Source organism: Rhinolophus sinicus, linkage group LG05 (assembly GCF_036562045.2).
Source record: "Rhinolophus sinicus isolate RSC01 linkage group LG05, ASM3656204v1, whole genome shotgun sequence".
Lineage (NCBI taxonomy): Eukaryota > Metazoa > Chordata > Mammalia > Chiroptera > Rhinolophidae > Rhinolophus > Rhinolophus sinicus.
The window spans coordinates 110,531,790-110,552,882 of NC_133755.1; the positions used below are offsets into that span (position 1 = coordinate 110,531,790).

At 36.0% G+C, this 21,093-nt stretch overlaps 1 protein-coding gene across 30 annotated transcripts in view; it reads left to right on the forward strand.

The window, feature by feature from the left end:
- RIMS1 (regulating synaptic membrane exocytosis 1) overlaps positions 1–21,093 on the forward strand; it is a 446,831-nt gene that overhangs the window by 238,641 nt on the left and 187,097 nt on the right. For all 30 annotated transcript variants that reach the window (XM_019749294.2, XM_019749282.2, XM_019749278.2 and 27 more), the window contains 2 exons: positions 12,716–13,056; positions 16,184–17,049. In XM_019749294.2, the coding sequence (XP_019604853.2) occupies positions 12,716–13,056; positions 16,184–17,049 (1,207 nt within the window). The remainder of the gene's footprint in view (positions 1–12,715; positions 13,057–16,183; positions 17,050–21,093) is intronic.

The window sequence follows — 21,093 nt, forward strand, 5'->3', positions numbered from 1 at the left end:
TCAGATTTTCTGTTTCTTCTTGGTTCAATCTTGGAAGGTTGTATATTTCTAGGAATTTATCCATTGCAACTATATTGTCTAATTTGTTGACATGTAGTTGTTTGTATGGAGGATATTGGTTTTTAATTTTATTTATTTATAACAGGGTTCCTTGTATCAAGAGTTTAGTATTAGGGCTAAGGAAACCTGATAAACTGAATTTAGAAGTTGAAGTGTTCCTCTTACTCTTTTTTAATTAAAAAAAAGTTCATGTAAGATTGGTATCATGGAAGAAGCATATACCATGCTCATGGATAGGAAGAATTAACATTGTTAAAATGTCCATACTATCTAAAGCAATCTGTATATTCAGTACAATCTGTATCAAAATGCCAATGCCATTTTTCACAGAACTAGAACAAATAATCTTAAAATTTATATAAAACCAGAAAAGACCTCAAATAGCCACAGTGATCTTAAGAAAGATCAAAGTTAGAGGTATCACACTACTTGATATCAAACCAGAGGGTGCCAAAAAAAATGTATACACATTTTAAGAAAGGAAAAACTTATTAAAATTGTAATACTCAATATATACCAATCACAAAAGATGAATAAAAGTCTCATTTGACTTCTGCAATGACAAGAGGTGCTCAAAGTAGTTACTCTCAGTGTCCAGACACTTCTGATTATGGTGAACCACTGCTTTAGCAATGTTGACCAAAGTGTCCACTTGTTTATATACTTTTTGGCGCCCCCGGTATACCACAAGGCTATAATAATCAAAACAGTGTGGTAGTGGCATAAAAACAGACACATAAATCGATGGAACAGAATAGAGACCCCAGAAATAAACCCATGCCTATATAGTCATTTAATCTACAACAAAGGAAACAACAATATACAGTGGGGTAAAGACAATCTATTAAATAAATGGAGCTGGGAAAACTGGACAGGTATATGCAAAAAATGAAACTTGACCACCTTCTTACACCATATACAAGAATAAATTCAAAATGGATTAAAGACTTAAATATAAGACCTAAAAACATATAACTCCTAGTAGAAGACATAGTAAGCTCTCTGACATTGTAATGTTTTTTCTGATATATCTCCCTGGGCAAGGAAAACAAAAGAAAAAATAAACAAACTGGACAACATCAAACCAAAAAGTTTTTGTACAGCAAAGGAAACCACCAACAAAACGAAAAGACAGCCTACTGAATGGGAGAAGATATTCACCAATGATATATCTGATAAGGGGTTAATATCCAAAATTTATAAAGAACTCATACAACTCAACACCAGAAAAACAACAATCCAATTTTAAAAAATGGGTAGAGGACCTGAATAGACATTTCTCCAAAAATGACATACACATGACCAACAGATATATGAAAAGATGCACAATTTTAATAATAATCAGAGAAATGCAAGTTAAAACCACAATGAGAAATCACCTCACACCTGTCAGAATGGCTATCATCGATAAATCGACAAACAACAAGTGTTGGTGAGGATGTGGAGAAAAGGGAATCTTTGTGCGCTGTTGGTGGGATTGCAAATTAGTGCAGCCACTATGGAAAACAGTTTGGAGATTTCTCAAAAAATTAAAAATATAACTGTCTTATGACCCAGCAATTCCACTTCTGGGTAATTTATCCAAAGCAATCCAAAACAGTAATTCAAAAAGATATGTGCACCCCTTGTTCACTGCAGCGCTATTCACCATAACCAAAATATAGGTAGAAGCAACCTAAGTGTCCATCAATAAATGATTGGATAAAGATGTCGTACATATATACTATGGAATATTACTCGGCCATAAAAAAAATGAAATCTTATCATTTGCGACACCATGGATGGACTTAGAGGTATTATGCTACGTGAAATAAGTCAGACTGAGAAAGACCAAATACCACATGATCTCTTACACGTGGAATCTAAAGAACAAAATAAACGGACAAACAAAACAGAAACAGACTGATATATACATAGAACAACCTGATGGTTGCCATAGGGGAGGGGGATTGAGGGACTGAGTGAGAAAAGTGAAGGGATTAAGAAATACATATTGGTAGTTACAAAATAGTCATGAAGATGTAAAGTACAGCATAGGGAATATATTCAGTAATATTGCGACAATTATGTATAGTGCCAGGTGGGAACTAGACTAATTGGAGAGATCAGTGCATAAATTATATAAATGTCTAACCACTATGCTGTACACTTGAAACTAATACAAAGTAATATTAAATATCAACTGTAACTGAAATAAATAAATAAATTTTAAAAACATTGGTATCAGTTGCTCTTTAAATATGTTAAAAATGATTTTCCAGTGAAGATAGATGGTTCTGGAATTTTCATTGTAAGCTGTCTTTTAATTATGAAATCAGTGTCTTTACTGCTTAAAGGCCATTTGGGTTTTCTATTTCTTCTTGTGCCAGTTTTGGTAATTTGAATTTTTAAAGGCATTTCTCTATTTAACCTATGTTAATTAATTTATTGGCACAATGTTGTTCATAATGTCCTCTTATTTATCTTTTTATTGACTCTAGGATCTATAGTGGTGTCTCTTGTTTTGGTAATTGTAAATTCTATTATTATTCTGCATCAGTCAGAATGTTCATCAATTTTATTCATCTCTTTGAAGAGCCAATTTCTGATTGCAATGATTTTCTCTAGTTTTATTGATATTTAAATGTTATAGTTCATTGACTTTCACTCTCATCTTTATTGTTTTCTTTATCCTATATTTCATTATTTTTGTTAATTTATTTTATTAATTTTGTTCTTCTTATGGTGGAGACTTAGATCATTGATTTTATAGTTGTTTCTTTTGCAAAGGAGTGTTTAAAGTTGTAATTATCTCTCTAAGAAATGTGTTACCTGCGTCTCACAAATTTTGATATGTTGTATTTTTATTATTCAGATCAAAACACAGTTTAATATCTCTTGTGATTTCTTTGACCTAGGCATATTTAGATACATGTTGCTTAATTTCCAAAATTATGCTATTTCTAGAATTTTGTTATATTTTAAAAATTTTGTTGTGCCTTGATCAGAGAATTTACACAGTAGGATGTCATTTATTTTATAAGCCTTCTCAAAAATATTTTTTTCAGAAGTGTTGTGATAAAATATGTGGAGGCCCTGCTTATATTTCTCATGAAGTTTATTGGAGTAAGAAGTGCAGAGGAGCTAGAATGGAGCCCTGCATGACATCAACATTTAATATGAGAGTCAAGAAGGGTGATTTAATGGGGAATATAAGAAGAGGTGATACAAGCAGGAAGTGAACAAGAATAAAAAGTTTTCATGAAATCCAGAAACCAAAAGAGATGAGTTGTCATCTAATACTACTCAAATACTCAAAACAGCCTAGTAAGAGGAAGGCTAAAAAAGCGTTCATGAGTAGAATCGGCACAATGGAATGGATCACTAATGTCTGTGAAAAATAATTAAATAGAATTTCGTGGACTGGAGTCAGATATCAAAGCTGTGAGAAATAAATGGCGGGGGTGGGGGGTGAGAAAGTGGAGAAGGTATTAATTTAGATTACTTTCACCAGTAGCTGGATTTTAAAGGGGACAGAGAAAAAAAGTGACTAGAGGGGGGATAAGTTTAAAGAATTGTTTTTATTAGAAGAAAAGTCTTGGTTATTTTGTAGGTATATACCAAAAGGGAGGGCGCAATAGAGAAGGCAAGATTGAAGACATAGGAAAATGAAGGGGTCAGTGATGGAGTGAAGTACTCACTGGACAGATGGGATGGGATCCAGAGCACACCTGTACACATTTACTTTCCTTGAATGGGGGATCATCTTGTGATGTCAAAACACAGAAAATAAGGATTGGTGTGTGTTCGGATGCTACTAAAACACAAAGATGATTGGATTGCATTAAAAAATAAATTTCAGTCCTGTACTTTATATAAAAAGAGATGCATCTCCAATAAGATAACACAAGAAGATAACCTAAAGGGTGGGAAAACATATTTGTCAAACATGAGCCAAAACAGAATAAAAATAGCAGTAGTAGAGTTCAATTCACGAAGATTCCACGATTGATTTGCAACATTTTATTCTCAACACTGCCACCAGATGGATCCTTTTAAAACCTAAGCTATATCAGGCCACTTCTCTGCTCAAAACCTTCCATCAGCTCCCCACTACTCTCATAAAAGTCAGTCTTTGCGTGATCCTCAAAGACCTACCCTGTTGCTTTAGGGAACCCATCTCCCACTGCTCAGCCTGGCTCTTACTGACTCCAGCTGTTCCCGGAAGCCAACAGGCCTACAAAGTCCTTTTTCACATGCTGTTGTTGCAGCCTGACACAGTTGCCCCCAGACAGCTGCCAGATAGCCCCACCCTACTCAAATATCACTCTCTCAGTTAAGTTTTCCCTGACCTATCAGTGTTAAATTGAACCCCACTGCAAGATAGAATGCTCTAGCCCTCTTCTCGTTTCATTTGTTCTACTGTTTATCACCATCCGGCATGTCTCATGTTTACTATTATGTTTTATCTCTGTTCTTTCACTGGGACATAATAAATTCCACAGGTGAGAATTTTTCTCCAGTTTGTTCACTGCTGTATCTCCAGTACTTAGAACAATGCCTAGTACAGAATAGGCCCTCACAAATGTTTGTTGAAATCAGAAACATATACAAAGTGAGACAGTTCATATTGCAAACAAACAAACATTTACCTTTGGTTTGAAGACATTTCTACAGTGAGTTTTTAAATGTTGTTAATAAGCATTGATATTTATTGAGTGCTTTCTATAGGCCAACTACAGTTACATATATTGTCACATTTAATCCTAATATAGAGCCTATGGAATCATTATTATTTTCCGTATTTTATGAATGAATAAACTGAAGCACAGAGAGATGATGTAATCTGTCCTACGTAGCATTAGCAGGAAGGTAGGAGAACAAGGATTTAGGCTCCGACAGTCCACCTGCAGGACCTGCTCCCTTCATCATTCAGCTGCCTTTGACATGTCGTGACCTATACAGAATCACGATAATACAGATTTTAGACGTTTACAGAAACAGCAGCAATGAGAGGTACACCATTAGACAGCAGTTGTGAAAACAGCTAGAAAATATGTAGAGACTTTGAGTAATGTAATATAATTGATATGACTGAATAAGTGTGTATATATGTACCCTTATACATATAAGTGTAGATAGATAGATAGGTAGGTAGATAGATAGATGGGTGGATGGATGGATGGATGGATACTCTGGTATATATACCTATATACCGGGGTGTCAAAAAATATATGCAAGTGGACACTTTGGTCAACGTTGCTCAAGCAGTAGTTCGCCATCTTCAGATGTGTCTGGACGCTGATGGTAACCACTTTGAGCACCTCTTGTAATTGCAGAAGTCAAATGTGACTTGTATTCATCTTTTGTTGCCAGTACATATTGAATATTACAATTTGAGTACAGTTTTCCTTTCTTAAAATGTGTATACATTTTTTGGCACCCTCTGTATATATCTGTAGGAACAAAATATAATTTTCTTACTGACTTTGCAAGAAGTTGGTAGCCCCCAAAAGATTTTATATGTATGATTAATAAAATAATGACAATTATTAGTTATTAGCAATAATTAGTAACTGCCATGTTATTAGTACCTCATAAGCACTTACGGTATGTCAGGAACTGTGCTGAACAATTTAGATGGATTATCTCATTAATTATCAAACAACTTGATGAGGTAGGAACTATTAGAATCCTCAGTCTATTGATGATGGCATTGAGTCTTGTCTTCATTCAATATTGGTGATGAAGGTCTGATGCTATTCTATTTCCTATTCATTTGAAGGGGACCTGCTTTTTTTCTTTCTGGAAGCTTTTCACATCTTCTCTTTATCTTTGGTGTATTGAAAACTTATAGCAGTTTTGTGTCTTAGTGGTTTATTTTCCCATCCATTTTGTTAAAATGCAGTGATTTTTTTCCGCTCTGGGTATTTTCTTCTGTTATTTTTGCAACATTTATTCCCCTCCATGTTCTGTTCTCTGTTTTTGGAACTCATATTAGTTGTATTTTTGTCTCATGTTTTTCATCTCTTCACTTTTTGTATATTCCTTCTTTCAAATTCCTTTTTTTTTTTGTATGACACTCTTACTATTAATTTTCAAAAGCTCTTTTTGTTCTGATATCTGAACACTAATTAAAGATTATTTTAAGGTTTATTTTTCTATTTCTGGAATTACTCTTCCAAAATCAATTTTTCTATATATTTATCTTGGCCCTTTTCTTTAATGTTGTAGGTTTCGTTTTACTTTTTAATAGTTTAGTGGTCCTTCATTAACTTTCTATAGGGGAGAAAGACACAAACAAGGCATTAGAAAGGATGATTGGGATTTCTTAGTGTGTATTCATGTGTGCATATATGGAAGTGTTTTTGAGTAGACAATTGAGGAACCCGTCATTAGAATATAGACAATCTATCTATAGAATAAGGAGTGCTTTGAAGATCAGCAATGCCCTCTATTTCAGATTTGTGTGAAAGTGGTTATTCTGCATGTGTAGAGTAAATTTTCTTAATAAAGATTTTTAAATAGTCTCCTATTTTTAATTCCACATCTCCTGCTGTGCCATAGTATCTGCCATTTCTAATCTAGAGCTTCTCATGGTTTTAGCTGAGATTAGCTCCCTTCTTGGTGGAAGCCCTTTCAACCTTCAGTTTATAGCTTCCTCCATTCTCTTTCACTCAGCATCCTTTTTCATACATTTATCAACTTCTAAAAATTTGTTAGGATCTCCCTTTCTTGAGATTCCTTTTTTTGTTGTGGGGCTTATGTCTTTGTAACTTTATTTACTATTATTTAGATGTGATCTCATTATGTTATCTCAAACATGAAACATTGGTGAGAGAGCAGGGTTGGGGGAAGTTATTAAATCATTAGATTTTAAAATGAAGAACTGATGTTATCAGGTTTTGGTTACAAGTTAGCACAACCCTTTTGAGAGGCAATTTTGCAAAATATACAAAGAACCCTAACTACTGCATACTAGTTATAGCAGAAGAGCCTTAAATGTGTTGTAAAATTTTACCCAATAATGCATTTTCTTCCAAATGCATTCTAAAAAAAATAAATGATCTTAAACATAAAATTAGTTTGATGAACAGTTTTTCACTTCAACATTCTACATTAATCTGAAAGAATATAAGCAGTTTAATGTTTAGGCAAATGATACAATTCTCTGCAGAATATTTTGTAGTGTTAAATTGTTGTAGAAACATTTAGAATCACATGAAAATATTGGTGCTATAATATTAAATAAACAGAATGCAAAGTACAGTGGAATCTTGGTTATTTTAAGTTTGCATTGAGAAATTAAACCAAAATGCTCATAGTGAGTCCATTTGATTGGGGGTGCTTTATTCTTTAACAGGAAGCATTGCAGATCGTATTTTACTGATATATTCCATATTATATTTTCGTTCATAAATCCACTTCATGTATTTTATAAACTTAAAAAGGAAATAAACCATGAAACAGCTACAATAACAAAAGACTGGAAGAAACACTCTCTCTCTCTCCACCCCCCCCAAAGAGAACTTTCTCATCTTCATGTACTCTGCCAACTATTTTCTACTATTGCATCTGCTGTTGTCAACAAAAAATACCACCCTGATAATTTTGTCCCCAGTTTCTGCTGGAGTGAGTACTTTCACTGAACAGAGAAAGTAAGAAAAATGAGTGAAATTCTTCAGGTAATGTAGCATCTATAATGAAGTTGAATACCTTCTGTTTTCTTTTGCATGTTTTTCAAAATGGTAGTGTAACAAGTTTTAAACAAAGTGCCGTATTAAATAAAAGTTGGTTTTAAAATTTATGCATAAAATATAGAATGAAAATTTAAACACAGGTTACCTTTTGTATTTTAAAAATATCCATGCTTATATTTAGTCTTTATGTTACAATACTAAATACCTCAAATGGAGTCTTACAAGCAAGACATTATGTTAATGTAAGAATTCTGTACCTCTTTGTCATGAATCACCTTACTAATATCATCAAGAGATCAAAAGTATATCTAAGACACATTTCTTCTGCTCTGTGTTTCTTCCATAAATATTTCATGTGAAGACAAGTGTAAAGTATTTCTTCCATCTGAATAACATTTTTCTGCCAAACTCATGGTTTTATCCATGGAATTCATATTTATTCTCATTTTCTCCCTCATTATGTGTGTGTGTGTGTGTGTGTGTGTGTGTAGTAGTAGTAGTAGAGAATGGTGTGTACAGTAGATTATGTTGTAACTTTTATTTTTCTGGGTAAAAAATTTCTGTAAGTTTTATAAAATGATCTGCATTTCTTAAGAATTCATTGAGTGGCAAAGATGAAATTTAAAATGCTACTAGGATAAAAGATCAGAATAAAATTTTCAAATGTTCTTCATAAATAGTTCTGAAGTATGATATGGACTTTCAAAAGCCATGTTACATCACGATAATCTTTCATTTGTGTTTGTATCTGGTTGCTGAACATTTGTAAATTGCTAAGCTAAGTTATTACACAGACCTGCTGTAGTTTAGATTAGTTTGGAACACATCCCAGGGTACTTAATCAGGGTATAATCCTGCATGGTGCCATCTCTAATAGGGTGTGTGTGTGTGTGTGTGTATGTTAAATAAATAGCATTTTTTGGGGGTAGAAATAATGGTCTTATCCTCTGCTTAAAGAAAACTAGTTAAGAAAGGCTCTTTATCCCACTTTTGGATTCTCTATCTATTTCCAGGCAAGCATAATAATACTTAATACTAAATTAAAAAACATACATAACTGTGTTGCTTCTTAGCAACTATTTGGCTCATTTTTATACATGTCTGTGATGTTTGATATAAACGCTTTAGAAAGGTATGACAGAAGATAGTCTATTCTATTTACAACTCAAAAAAGCAATTATTTCTAAATTTTGTGGCAAGAATAGTTTATATAACTAATAATAATTGAGATTGGGAAGTAGTATTTTAATAAAAATATTTTGACTTTTTTATAGTGAATTTTGCTTTCAAGTTGGAGGATAGATTGACTACACTTAACTATAAATCTAAAAAGATTGTGATGTACAAGAAAATAAGACATAGGAAAAGATTTGGAATGAAACAATGTTTTTCCTAAGTGTTAAAAATAGACAAAATTGCAAATATCTTTTACCATTCAGTTGGTTGCCTCTTTGTTTTGTTGATAGTTTCTTTTACTATGCAGAAGCTTTTTAGTTCGAAATAGTCCCATTAATTTATTTTTGCTTTTACTTTACTTACCTTTGAGGTCAAATTCATAAACCGTCTCTAAACCCAAGGTCCATAAGTTTTAGTACCTATGCTTTCTTCTATGCAATTTATTGTTTCAGGTCTTATGTTTAGGTCTTTGTTCCATTTTGAGTTAATTTTGGTACATGATGACAGATAGCACTCTAGTTTCATTCTTTTCCACATGGCTTTCCAATTCTCCCAGCACCATTTATTGAAAAGGCTTTCTTTTCTCCATTGTATGTTTTTTGCTCCTTTGTTGAAAATTATCGGCTCATATATTTGTGGGTTTATTTCTGGGTTTTCAATTCTGTTCCATTCCTCTCTGTGTCTGTTTTTCTGCCAATACCATGCTGTTTTGATTACTGTTACTTTGTAGTATAGATTGAAGTCAGGGAGTGTAATATTTCCCACCTTGTTCTTTTTTCTTAGGATTGTTTTGGATAGTCAGGGTCTTTTGTGATTCCATACAATTCTGACGATTTTTTGTTCTTTTTCTTGAGAAGACTGCCGTGCCGTTGGGACTTTGATGGGGATTACATTAAATCTATATATTGCTTTAGGTAACATGACCATTAAACTATGTTGATTCTTCCAATCCATGAACATGGAATATCTTTCCATTTCTTTGTGCCTTCTTCAATTTCTTTTAAGAATGTCTTATAGCAGTGTGTAGGTCTTTTGCATCCTTTGTTAAGTTTATTCCTAGGTAGTTTATTCTTTTCATTGCACTTGGAAAATGAATTGCTTTTTTAAATTTCTTTTTCTGCTGTTTCATTGTTAGTGTATAGAAATGCAGTGGATTTAATGAAACATCAGAGATGTAAATGAATAAATAATAGTTTAGGAATATTAATTACAGTAGCTGCTTCTATTTACCCACTAACTGTAACCTTTTTGAATAAATTTGACATGATATTAAATGAATTGTTAAATTTAACTGTAATAATAATAACTATATTTTGTTTGCTTTTATTGATCCTGTAGCAATTCTGCACATACTCAAAATTTGGAACTTTCCCAAATCTGGCAATTACTTTTCACTGGACCATTTTTGTAACACTTAAAAATGTGAAGTAAAAAAGTTAAGCATTTTCTAGAAAATATAAATATATGCAATAAATTCGTCTCATTTACCCTTCTTTTTATCAGTCTTATGCTCCTTTCTCCCTCTTCCTGCTTAAGTCCATTTTGGAATTTTGTATTGATTGTAAATTTTATTGTGTTTTTCTGTATGGTTTTCAAGGACATTCATATTTATCCTAAGGATGCTTTAATATTTTTGTAGAAAAAGACTTACATTAGATGATGAATAATATTTTGCTTATAATTAGTGTGATAAATACAAATTTAAAGTCTACTTATTTTGTGTAAAATAGTCAACATTTTCTACCAATCTCCGTGAACTACAACAGGTCCTCAAATAATGCTATTTCTTCAACTTGGTTTTCTTATAACATTGATGAGATGCCATAGGAACTTAACTTGTTTTTTATCAATGAGCCTGTGGTAAATTTGGTTTTGTTATATGATGTTTCACTTAAAGCTGCAGGACCTCTCAATGGTGTTAAGTGAGGACTACTATACATGGCATGGTTTCAGACCTGTTCATCACTGTCAGCTAAAAAGGCCATCAACGAGGAAGCACATCACCTGTTCCCATCCAGGGTCTGGGCAAAGGAGAATCAGTATCACTGTGCATGGAAGCCCTGCCCCTGGGGCATGGTCCCCTATAATGTAGTCCTTGATATGTCCGTGTACAATCAATGTGGACTTTTGAGGGACCTTTTTTATGACACAAAGAGATTATGATACATTGTGGGTAATGTAGTCTTATTTGGAAATTGAAGATACATTCCACAAATCCTTTATTTTGACATAGGCTTATGAAATGCTTTGCCCAGCATGATTAACATTTTAGTCAATGGGAATTCTGTGATATCAATTTAATATATTGTGTAGATGTTATACCTAGCTACTATTGTGAACCTTGTTCATCTTACGATATGAGGAAATGTAGAGGAATTAATTAAGCTTCAACAATTGTAAATAACTTTTGTAAATGTCTCTAAATCTTAGTTTTCCTCATATTATTAATTCATTTCAGTTTCCTTGCTTGGAAAGCAGCAGTTCATAACAGTTTTTCTGCAATATTTTCTACATTAAAATATATGTTGCTTTTTTTTCCCTTTTGTATTCTCACGTTGGCTTTTATTTTTATCCAATTTTATGGCTACAGCTATAATTTTCCTATCATCTGAATGTTTTTAGTACTACATTTTCTTCTTTTTTTTGCCAAATAAACAAAACTTCTTTTACTTGTATTGTTTCTCACTTAATGTGTTAGGATTTATTCATCATTATGTGATTCTTTTGAGTAATTGTTGACTGTGTTAGTATTCGTGAAAACGAGGGCCTGGAAATTGTTAATCAGTTTTACTTGGAGTGTTGTTTCTGAAGTACAAAGTGATACAAAGTACATTCAGAGGAAATCAACTGAGGCAGGGAGCTGAACTCATGCCACAGAGAAGCAGAGGTACTGATGATGTTTGACGAGAAGGCTCATGGGGCTGCAGGCACCTATCTTAGCTATCTGCTAGGCGTCACTTTTATTATTAATTTCTATTATCATCGTTGTCCTCATTATTGCATTCATTTTAAATGTCACCAAGAGGAGAGCAGATATATAGATTTGTTTTAAGTGGTCATACATCTTATGATTTATCAGTGGATATGTTTCTAAATGACTGTTCCAAAATAGCTCTCCTAGTAGAAACTATATCAGAGTTGTCACATATGAGTAAACCCAGCCCCAGACTTATTGATTTAGTAAATATGCATTTGGAAACTTATATTTAATAGCACAAAATAAACTTAAGTTAGTTTATTACTAATAAACTAGAGGAAATATACAGCTTGAGTTTTTCTTTTGTGCCTACCTTTTATTGTTTGTTCCATGGGGATATATTTGAATATTCACTTTAGTAATGGATGATTTTTGAAAAAAAAGTTATCTCCTAAGTTATTTGCGACCTGAAATTTATGTACACATATATTAACTCTATATATAGCTCTTTAAAACATTTTTTCAATCAACTACCCTACTTAGAACATTATACTAACACATATTTTAAATGAAACTTCAGAGTGAGTCATACAAAATGTAGTGGATATGTGGTAGAAGGAAACTCAGAATCATAGGATTAGAATGCCAAGAAAAAAACTCTATCCTGGTTACCCAGAGGCACTATGATTTCAGATGGGTTCCGGTCCAGGCATTCATATACTTGACTGTTCTTGTGCAAGGATCATTTTCACAACAAATTTACAAGGATAAATAGGAAGATGGCAGCCATATTTTTTTCCTTAAAAGATATGTCAATGTGATGAAAATAAATTATTTCCAAAATGGCATAGAAAATTTATATTGTTCTCTCTTCTTCAAATAGGTTATGTGGGTATGCAATTTATGTCGAAAGCAACAAGAAATCTTAACCAAATCTGGGGCCTGGTTCTTTGGAAGTGGCCCTCAGCAGCCAAGTCAGGATGGAACCCTGAGTGATACAGCTACAGGTGCTGGTTCTGAGGTACCCAGAGAAAAGAAAGCACGGCTCCAAGAGCGATCACGGTCTCAGACACCCCTGAGCACAGCAGCTGCCTCCTCCCGAGACATGGCTCCTCCCAGTGCACAACCAGACAGGAGCAAAGGGGCTGAGCCCTCACAGCAAGCCATGGGGCCAGAACAGAAGCAGGCTGCATCCAGGTCTAGAAGTGAACCTCCAAGAGAGAGGTAATAGTTCATAAACCCCGTAGGCAAACGGCAAGGTCTTCCCTTGACAGCAAATCCATTTTCAATAATTTAACTGCTATTGAGAGAAATGTGGTGGAACTGGTGCTTCCCAGGCTGCACATGGAAGGCAACAACAGGCCTGAGGTACTTTATCTCTAGAATGTACCATGCCTTCAGAGACCTTTGTTGAGAAGCTTTCTTTCATACCATGCACAGATGTAAATAAGTCACCCAGTTGAGCTACTAACTTCCAATTTTGAATACAGAAAAGCTCTTATTTATTCACTTACAGAATTAATCCTTTAATTGAAAGTGTACTCTGAGAGGTATGGATAGGCAAATCTGACCCATTGGAGAGTATGTGGGTATATCTCTTCATGAAGTTGGTAGTTTGGGGGACATGACCATTGTTAAGAGTAGGCTGGGCTGCTTTTGTGTAACCTTTAACTAGCCCACTGGATGGGAGAGTCACCTCTAAGGAATGCTTTTGCTCCCCCTTTCAAACAATGCCCATAAATTAGATGAAGGACTTCAAAGTTAACAGGTCTGTATCTCAGTCCTGACTCTGCTTCACTGGGCAGTAACCCACCTTACAGGGCTATGGCAGGGATTCAGAGCTGGCACATGGTTGGCATTCGATGAATATAGCTATTATTCAAGCCAGTAGTTATTGTGTATTTACTCTAAGCAAACACTGTGCCAGGGACCAGAGAGTATGAAGATAATTAAGACATGATCCTTTTCCTCACAGATACTAGGGAAGATACCACACAACATCCTAGGGAAGCCAAACACCTGTGCAGTTAATTATATCATGAGGCTGATTTGATCAAAACTGGAAAACAGATATCGTACTTTGGGAGCTACAGGAAAGAAGAGGCACCTTCTGAATTAAACTCTGTAGGATATCCAGGAGTTGTAAGATATCTGGGAGTTGTAGGGTAGGTAAACAGAGTAGGAGAGGACAATACAAGAAGAGAGAATCAGTGTACCTAAATTATGTGGTGAGAAGACAGAAAGGACACCAGACATACCTCAGTGAAGGCAGAATTCATAGCTTTCAGTGATAATTCTGTTGTGGGTTCAGAAGGAACAAAAATATTGAATGTGTAGTTTGAGATTGGTCAGAAAATGATTTATTTAAATAAGATAGAGAATTTAATGTTGTAAAGTTTCTAAAGAGAAACTATGAATCCTGTTTTTCACATGAAACTAAAAATAACTCAAGAATAAGGGCTGAGAAAAAACAATCTGTTTTGACCTTTTAGATGAAATTTGAAGAAAATTGACAGGAGCAAATGCTCTTAGTGATTATATAAATACTAAAGAAAACAGTACGGACATTGGGGGGATAGGAGAAGGAAAAGAGAGAGCTAGATGGTAACTTCAGGAAGGGAAGCCTGAAAAATGGCAGGCAGACTGAAAGAATGGCAGTTTTAGATGATTGAATTCTTGATCATATTTTGTACACTTATCAGGAGCTAGTGGAAATGGAACAATTAAAGGTAGAGATGAGAAAAGGCATAATCAATAAAGCAAAGATTCAGAGAGACTAAAGAACTTCCATTTGCATAATCCTATATCCTTTCATAAAGTATTTTCACAGATGATGTGTCTCCTTTATTCCTTATATGAACTCTGCAAGGTAAGCATTATTTATCAGCATTTCAAGAAAATGGACTCAATATAAACTTCTAACCATTTCAATTATGCCTTAATGAGCTACTAAATGCTTGCAGTACAACCATCCTGCATTTGTGAAAACTATGCTTAATAATGATTAATATGTGTTCATATTAGACCCCTGACAATGTCACCCTTGCAATCCACCTTGATTTGAAAATCCCTTTCACTTCAAAAGACCAATGCCTCAAGCAGAATTTGCCATGCTTCTATTTTGCTGTCCTATGCCATTTGAAACCCTTTACCCTTTCTTTTCACCATCAACAGCCTCTCCTCAGATTGACCCACAACATACCTTAGTAATTACTACTTCGGTAACCCACAATAGAAATTTTCTCATCGTCTATTTTTTCTTGATTTTTGTTCATGATTTTTGTTTTGGACTTCCAGTCAAACAATGTTCCCTCTGGAAAGCCCACTCTGTGGACCTCAAGATTCCAAAAAGAGTGTCAGGTTGTCTCTATATTATGTTCATAGTAGATCATACAGTGTCAAAATGCTTAGACAAGGCACCTACTTTTTGTAACTTCTGGTATAGTTGGTAGAACTTTCCAAAATCAGGTCCACACCAGTGTACAGTGAAGGGCTGAAAGGAGCTATTGAATGACAGACACATCTACAAGATTCAAAGATTGCCAAACCTTTTTCTTTTCTTTTATCTTTGTCAGTGACTTCAATAGCACAGAGAGAAAAGTAGAAGACAAAACTGTTTTCCTCTTTTGGACTGTTCTGAAATGAAGGAGAGGGAGGATGGAGGAAGGAAAAAATAATAATTTCACAATTTTCAATATTTCTATTATATTTGCCCATGGGAAGTAGGATGAATGCTAAAATCCATCCCCCCCCCCCCCTTTTCCCTAACCAAGTCCCTAAAAAGTGTTTGGGTGCACATGATCTCGTTAAAATTAGTTTTGTTCTACTATTGAAGAAGTGCTATTAGGTTTGATTTATGAAATGGGCATACTTGTATTCACATTTCTTTAAAAGTTTCAATTGTAATAAAAAATTGGCAATATGTATTGTCCAAATATATATCAAGTGTATATTTAGTTTTGAATCGATGTGTGTATTATCTTTTGCTCCTATATTATTATGTCCTGTATCAGTTTCATCTAAAACATTTTAGTTTAATTCACAAGCAGTAGTTAGCATGAAACATTTTATTTATTGATGCTTTTTTAAATTAATTTATTGATGCCTTGTATTGATCTAGTTAATTTATAAAGACTTTTAAGTGTGCAAACTAGTTCTAAAGTCCCTGAACATATTGTAATGTGAAGGAGCCTTATTTAGAAAGCTAATCAGATATATAGGTTAATGTGGTTCCTTATCGTGAATTATAACTAATTATTGGAAAGGACTTAAATCTGGAATAGGAAGGTCTGGTCTTCACTTGAATCTTTACACGCTGCTCTCCCTCTTGACATTCCTTTGTATATCATAGAAAGAAGACTCCGGGGCCATCTGAGCAGAATGGCAAGGGAGCCCTGAAGAGCGAGCGGAAACGCGTGCCCAAGTCCTCGGTGCCACCCGGGGAGGGAGTCCTGGAAGAACGGGAGCGGAAAGAAAGGCGGGAAAGCCGAAGGCTGGAGAAAGGGCGGTCACAGGACTACCCCGACGTGCGGGAAAAACGCGCGGATGGCAAAGCGGTGGATGACGAGAAGCAAAGGAAAGAGGAGGAGTACCAGACCAGGTACCGCAGCGACCCGAACCTGGCGCGGTACCCGGTGAAGCCGCCGCCGGAGGAGCAGCAGATGCGCATGCACGCCCGGGTGTCCCGCGCGAGGCACGAGCGGCGGCACAGCGACGTGGCGCTCCCGCGCACCGAGGGGGGAGCCGCGCCGCCGGAGAGCAAGGCTGGCAAACGCGCGCCCGCCGCCAGCAGGGCCTCGCCGCCCGACTCGCCGCGGGCTTACTCGGCGGACAGGACTGCGGAGGCCTGGGCGCCGGGTGCCAAGCCGCTCACGAACCACAGCCCGCCGGCGCCCCGGCATGGGCCGATCCCCGCAGAAGCCCCGGAGCCCAAAGCCCAGGAGCCCCTCAGGAAGCAGAGCCGCCTGGACCCCAGCTCGGCTGTTCTCATCCGGAAGGCCAAGCGCGAGAAGGTGGAGACCATGCTGCGGAACGACTCGCTGAGCTCCGATCAGTCGGAGTCCGTACGGCCATCTCCGCCCAAGCCGCACCGGTCCAAGAGGGGCGGCAAGAAGCGGCAGATGTCGGTGAGCAGCTCGGAGGAGGAGGGCGTGTCCACGCCGGAGTACACCAGCTGTGAAGACGTGGAGCTGGAGAGCGAGAGCGTCAGCGAGAAAGGTGAGGCGGAGGGGTCGGCCGCGCGCCTGGATGCTTGCGGGGCTCGCAGGTGCTCCCGCGCCAAGCTCCGAGGTGCGCGTGTGCGAGGCTGGCAGGTGCGCGTGTGCAGGGCTCGCAGGTGCCTGTATATGGAGCTTGGAGGTGCGTGCGTGCTGAGCTGGAGGTGTACGTGTGCCGGGTTTAGAACTGCGGCTTGTAATGTACAATACGAGACTATAGTTACCACTGCCATATGGATGTGTTACAAAGTTGCTAAGAGAGTTGATCCTAAAAGTTCGCATCACAAGGAAAAAACTTTGTGTGTGTGTTTTTTTCCCCTTTTTTTTAGTTGGATGCGATGGATGTTAATTAATCTTACTGTGGTAGTCATTTCTCAATATAGTTATGTCAAGCCATTATACAGTTTTATCTTAAACTCCTACAGAGCGGTGTAGCAATTTTATCTCAATAAAAATGGATAAAAAAATATAAAAAGAAAAAGAAAAGCGCTGCCCTGAAAGCTCACACCCTAGCAGTGAATAGAAGGTTTTAGTTTTTTGTTGTTGTTTGTTTTTGGTATGATTTTAAAATAACCACAAGCTCCAGATTTGGGTTACAAGAGTTCTTAATGATTTTGGTTCCTATCATTCTGGGAAATTCAGTAATGTCTTCTGTTTTTAAGTTATTATTTTGGGGTAGATTTATTTGGGAAAAAAATAGCTTCTTCGCTAGAAACCAAAAATATGCCTGACAAGGGGAAATGTATCCTTTTTAAAAAACTTCAGTGGTGTGATATCCAGTCACAGAGGTAGCATTTTTGAAGTTTGAAATAAATCTCACAATTTGTAAAGAAATTGCTTCCCAAAGATTATATCATGAACATGTTAATATTGTGTTTTGAATAGTAATTTTGGGGGGAAAAGTTCATTTTACCCATAACATTCTAAAAGATTTTGGAGCGTTGCATGATAGGCTGCTTTTTTTTCTGTCTAAACCTTCTCTCTACAATATCATGGCTGCATCTAGTATTTAATTTTAAATTAATTAAAAGTAAATAAACTAGAAGTTCAGTTCCCCAGTTACACTATCCACATTGCAAGTGCTCAAGAGCAGTCTTCACAGAAAGTTCCTTTAGATAACACTGGCTTAGCAAATACTTCAATTTAACATTACAATTATGTGTTTGTTTTGAAGATTCACTCAGATTTAAACTGGCCACAGTCTTAAATCAGTGGTAGGGGTCATCATCCTCGTTGTAGTGTGGGGGTCCTTCTATGTTTTTAAATTTATATTCTGGGATGACTTTTTCATAGTTTTTGGCTTGCTTTATACTTGTTAAATTATATGCTAAACTTAATAAATTTGATAAAAAATCACTTTGCTTCCTCATCTTCTCTGTCCCCAAACTGTGTGCAGGTATAGCCGGTGTATTCTCTCTCTCCTTTTCCCTCTCTCTCCCTGTCTGCCTCTTGCTGTTTCTCTCTCTCTCTCTCTCTCTGTCTCTTTTTCTCTCTCTCTCCCCATGTATATATTATGTATGTATGTATATATGTGTATATATGCACATACATACATGGAGGTTAAGTGGCTTGTGCAGAGTCACAGGGTACTGGAGATTATCATGGCTGGTTAATGAGATAGGCAGTGGTGGGGTTTGGTAATAAAAGCATTAATAGATATTATAGATAGTGCAATTTCCAATTCAATATGAAACAGGAAATGTCTGTGCTACACTGATGTGCTATCCTTCTGATAACTTATGTTTGACTTGTAAGTCAGTATGCCTCTATTTATGCATATTGTCTATGGGCTTTTTAAAAAGTTAAACGGTCAGTAGACTCTTGCTGCCTTTTGTGCCTTAAGATTGTCTTGTAAACACTTATTTCTCCCCTTTGAAGTAATAAAGAGGTGTTAAGTAATGGATGTGCTCAATTGGTGTGTGGATAACTCTTGACAGTATATATACCGTGTTTCCCCGAAAATAAGACCTAGCCCGACCATCAGCTCTAATGCGTCTTTTGGAGCAAAAATTAATATAAGACCCAGTATTATATTATATTATATTATGCCCAATCTTATATAAGACCTGGTCTTATATTGTATTAAAATAAGATGGAGTCTTATGTTAATTTTTGCTCCAAAAGACACATGAGAGCTGATGGTCCGGCTAGGTCTTATTTTGGGGGAAACACAGTATACATATGTGTGTGTGTGTATACACACACATATATATGCACACATTATATTATATATTATTATATATGTAATAATATAATTTTTCCCATTTCTTAAATTAAGGGCTCTATACCGGCTTTTACTGCATATTTGTTATAAATCACAATGAGCATGGACTCAGACAGAATTGAATTTCAGAATTATTTACAATAAGAACAGATTGTGAAAGAAAACATGACTAGTGGCATAGGTAATTGGAGCTGGTATAAAGTGAAGAACTTCTTGCCTCTGCGCACTCTCTCCCCTCCTTGGTAATTATCATTCTGAGAATTTTGGTGACCACTCAGGATGTACACACCTCTGAAGCTGGGGTTAAATCTCTTCATCTGGGAACACAGGGGCATCACATGTGCCATTACCTGGTATAGACACCCTGTTTTCTCTTATAATTAATCTCCTGATGTCTTGAATTTACTCCAAAGTAGTTGTCCTATTCTAATATTTTAACTAATTCCAACTCAACATTTACAAAATGAAACTTTAAAGAACATACATTATATCATTCAGTGATATCTATTAATGACTTTATTACCATCATTGCCTAATAAGGGTTGTCTTGGGACCCAGCAATGATAATCTCTAGCATTGTTGACCCTGCACAAGTTATCTCCATAAGTCTCAGTTTTCTTTTTGGCGCAATGGAGATAGAACTTTCTACTTCATAAGGTTGTGAGTGGTTTGAAGGAGATGATGCATATACAATAGGATGCTGTAGCATTCTTCCTCTGTTGATTTTGCCTGTGGTTCCTATGCCATAGATATCTAATATCACAATGAGTATGAGATAATTGCTTATATATACAGAGAAAAGATTTAAAAATTTTTATATTTTATAGGCTCCAGTGGGGTGAGAAGGGGAAGAATGCTTTGGGAAGGGATTTCCTAGGAGAGAGTGGATGCCACGTTGTTTCAGGGGAAGAGTATCCGTATGGAATAAAATTTACAGTGCAATGGGAGACAAATTAAAATTGCATCTTACTTTATCCCATGCATTTGCTTATTCCATTTATCAATTGCACATATAAATAAACATTTAACACAATGCCTGGCTCTCTTAGTCTGTTCAGGCTGCCAACAAAATTCTCTTATGAAGAAGAGAATTTTATTTCTCACCATCGGTGGGCTGAGAAGTCCAAGATCTGGGTGCCAGGACTGCACGTTCTGTTGAAGACCCTCTTCCTGGTTCATGCCTCGCATCATCTCGCTGTTGTCTTATATGGTAAAGGGGCTAGGGAGCTCTGGGGTCTCTTTTGTAAGAACCTAATCTCATTTATGAAGGTTCCACCCTCAAAACATAAGTAGCTCTCAAAGGCCCCACTTCCTAATACCATCGTCTTTGGGGGTTAGGATTTCAAATTATGAATTTGTGGTGGGGGGGCATAAACATTCAGATTGTAGCACTGGCATAGGGTAGCTACTTAATATATATGCACTGTTCTTGTAACTGATATTCTTATTCTTATCCTGAGTTGGTTTGTATATTTATTAGCAAATACATATTTAGCACTTTCAGTGGATAAACTGAGGTTTGAAGAAAAGATAAACATGCTCCCTGCTGTAATGAAGCTTAAATTCTGTTGAGGCATTTGCAATAAAGAGTAATTACACAATGAAATACAATTTAATAAATGCCTCAAAGGAGCATGTGTTCAAAATACATTGATGTAATTTTGCTATGTGTCTAACCATTCAGTAAAAAAAAAAAAAAGATAACCTGATCAAACGGCAATGAAAGACAACCCAGCATTTGTATTCAATATAATATTTTGCACACGTATAGTGTAATTCCACTCACACACACAACACCCACACAGGGCTTAGCAGTGAGCT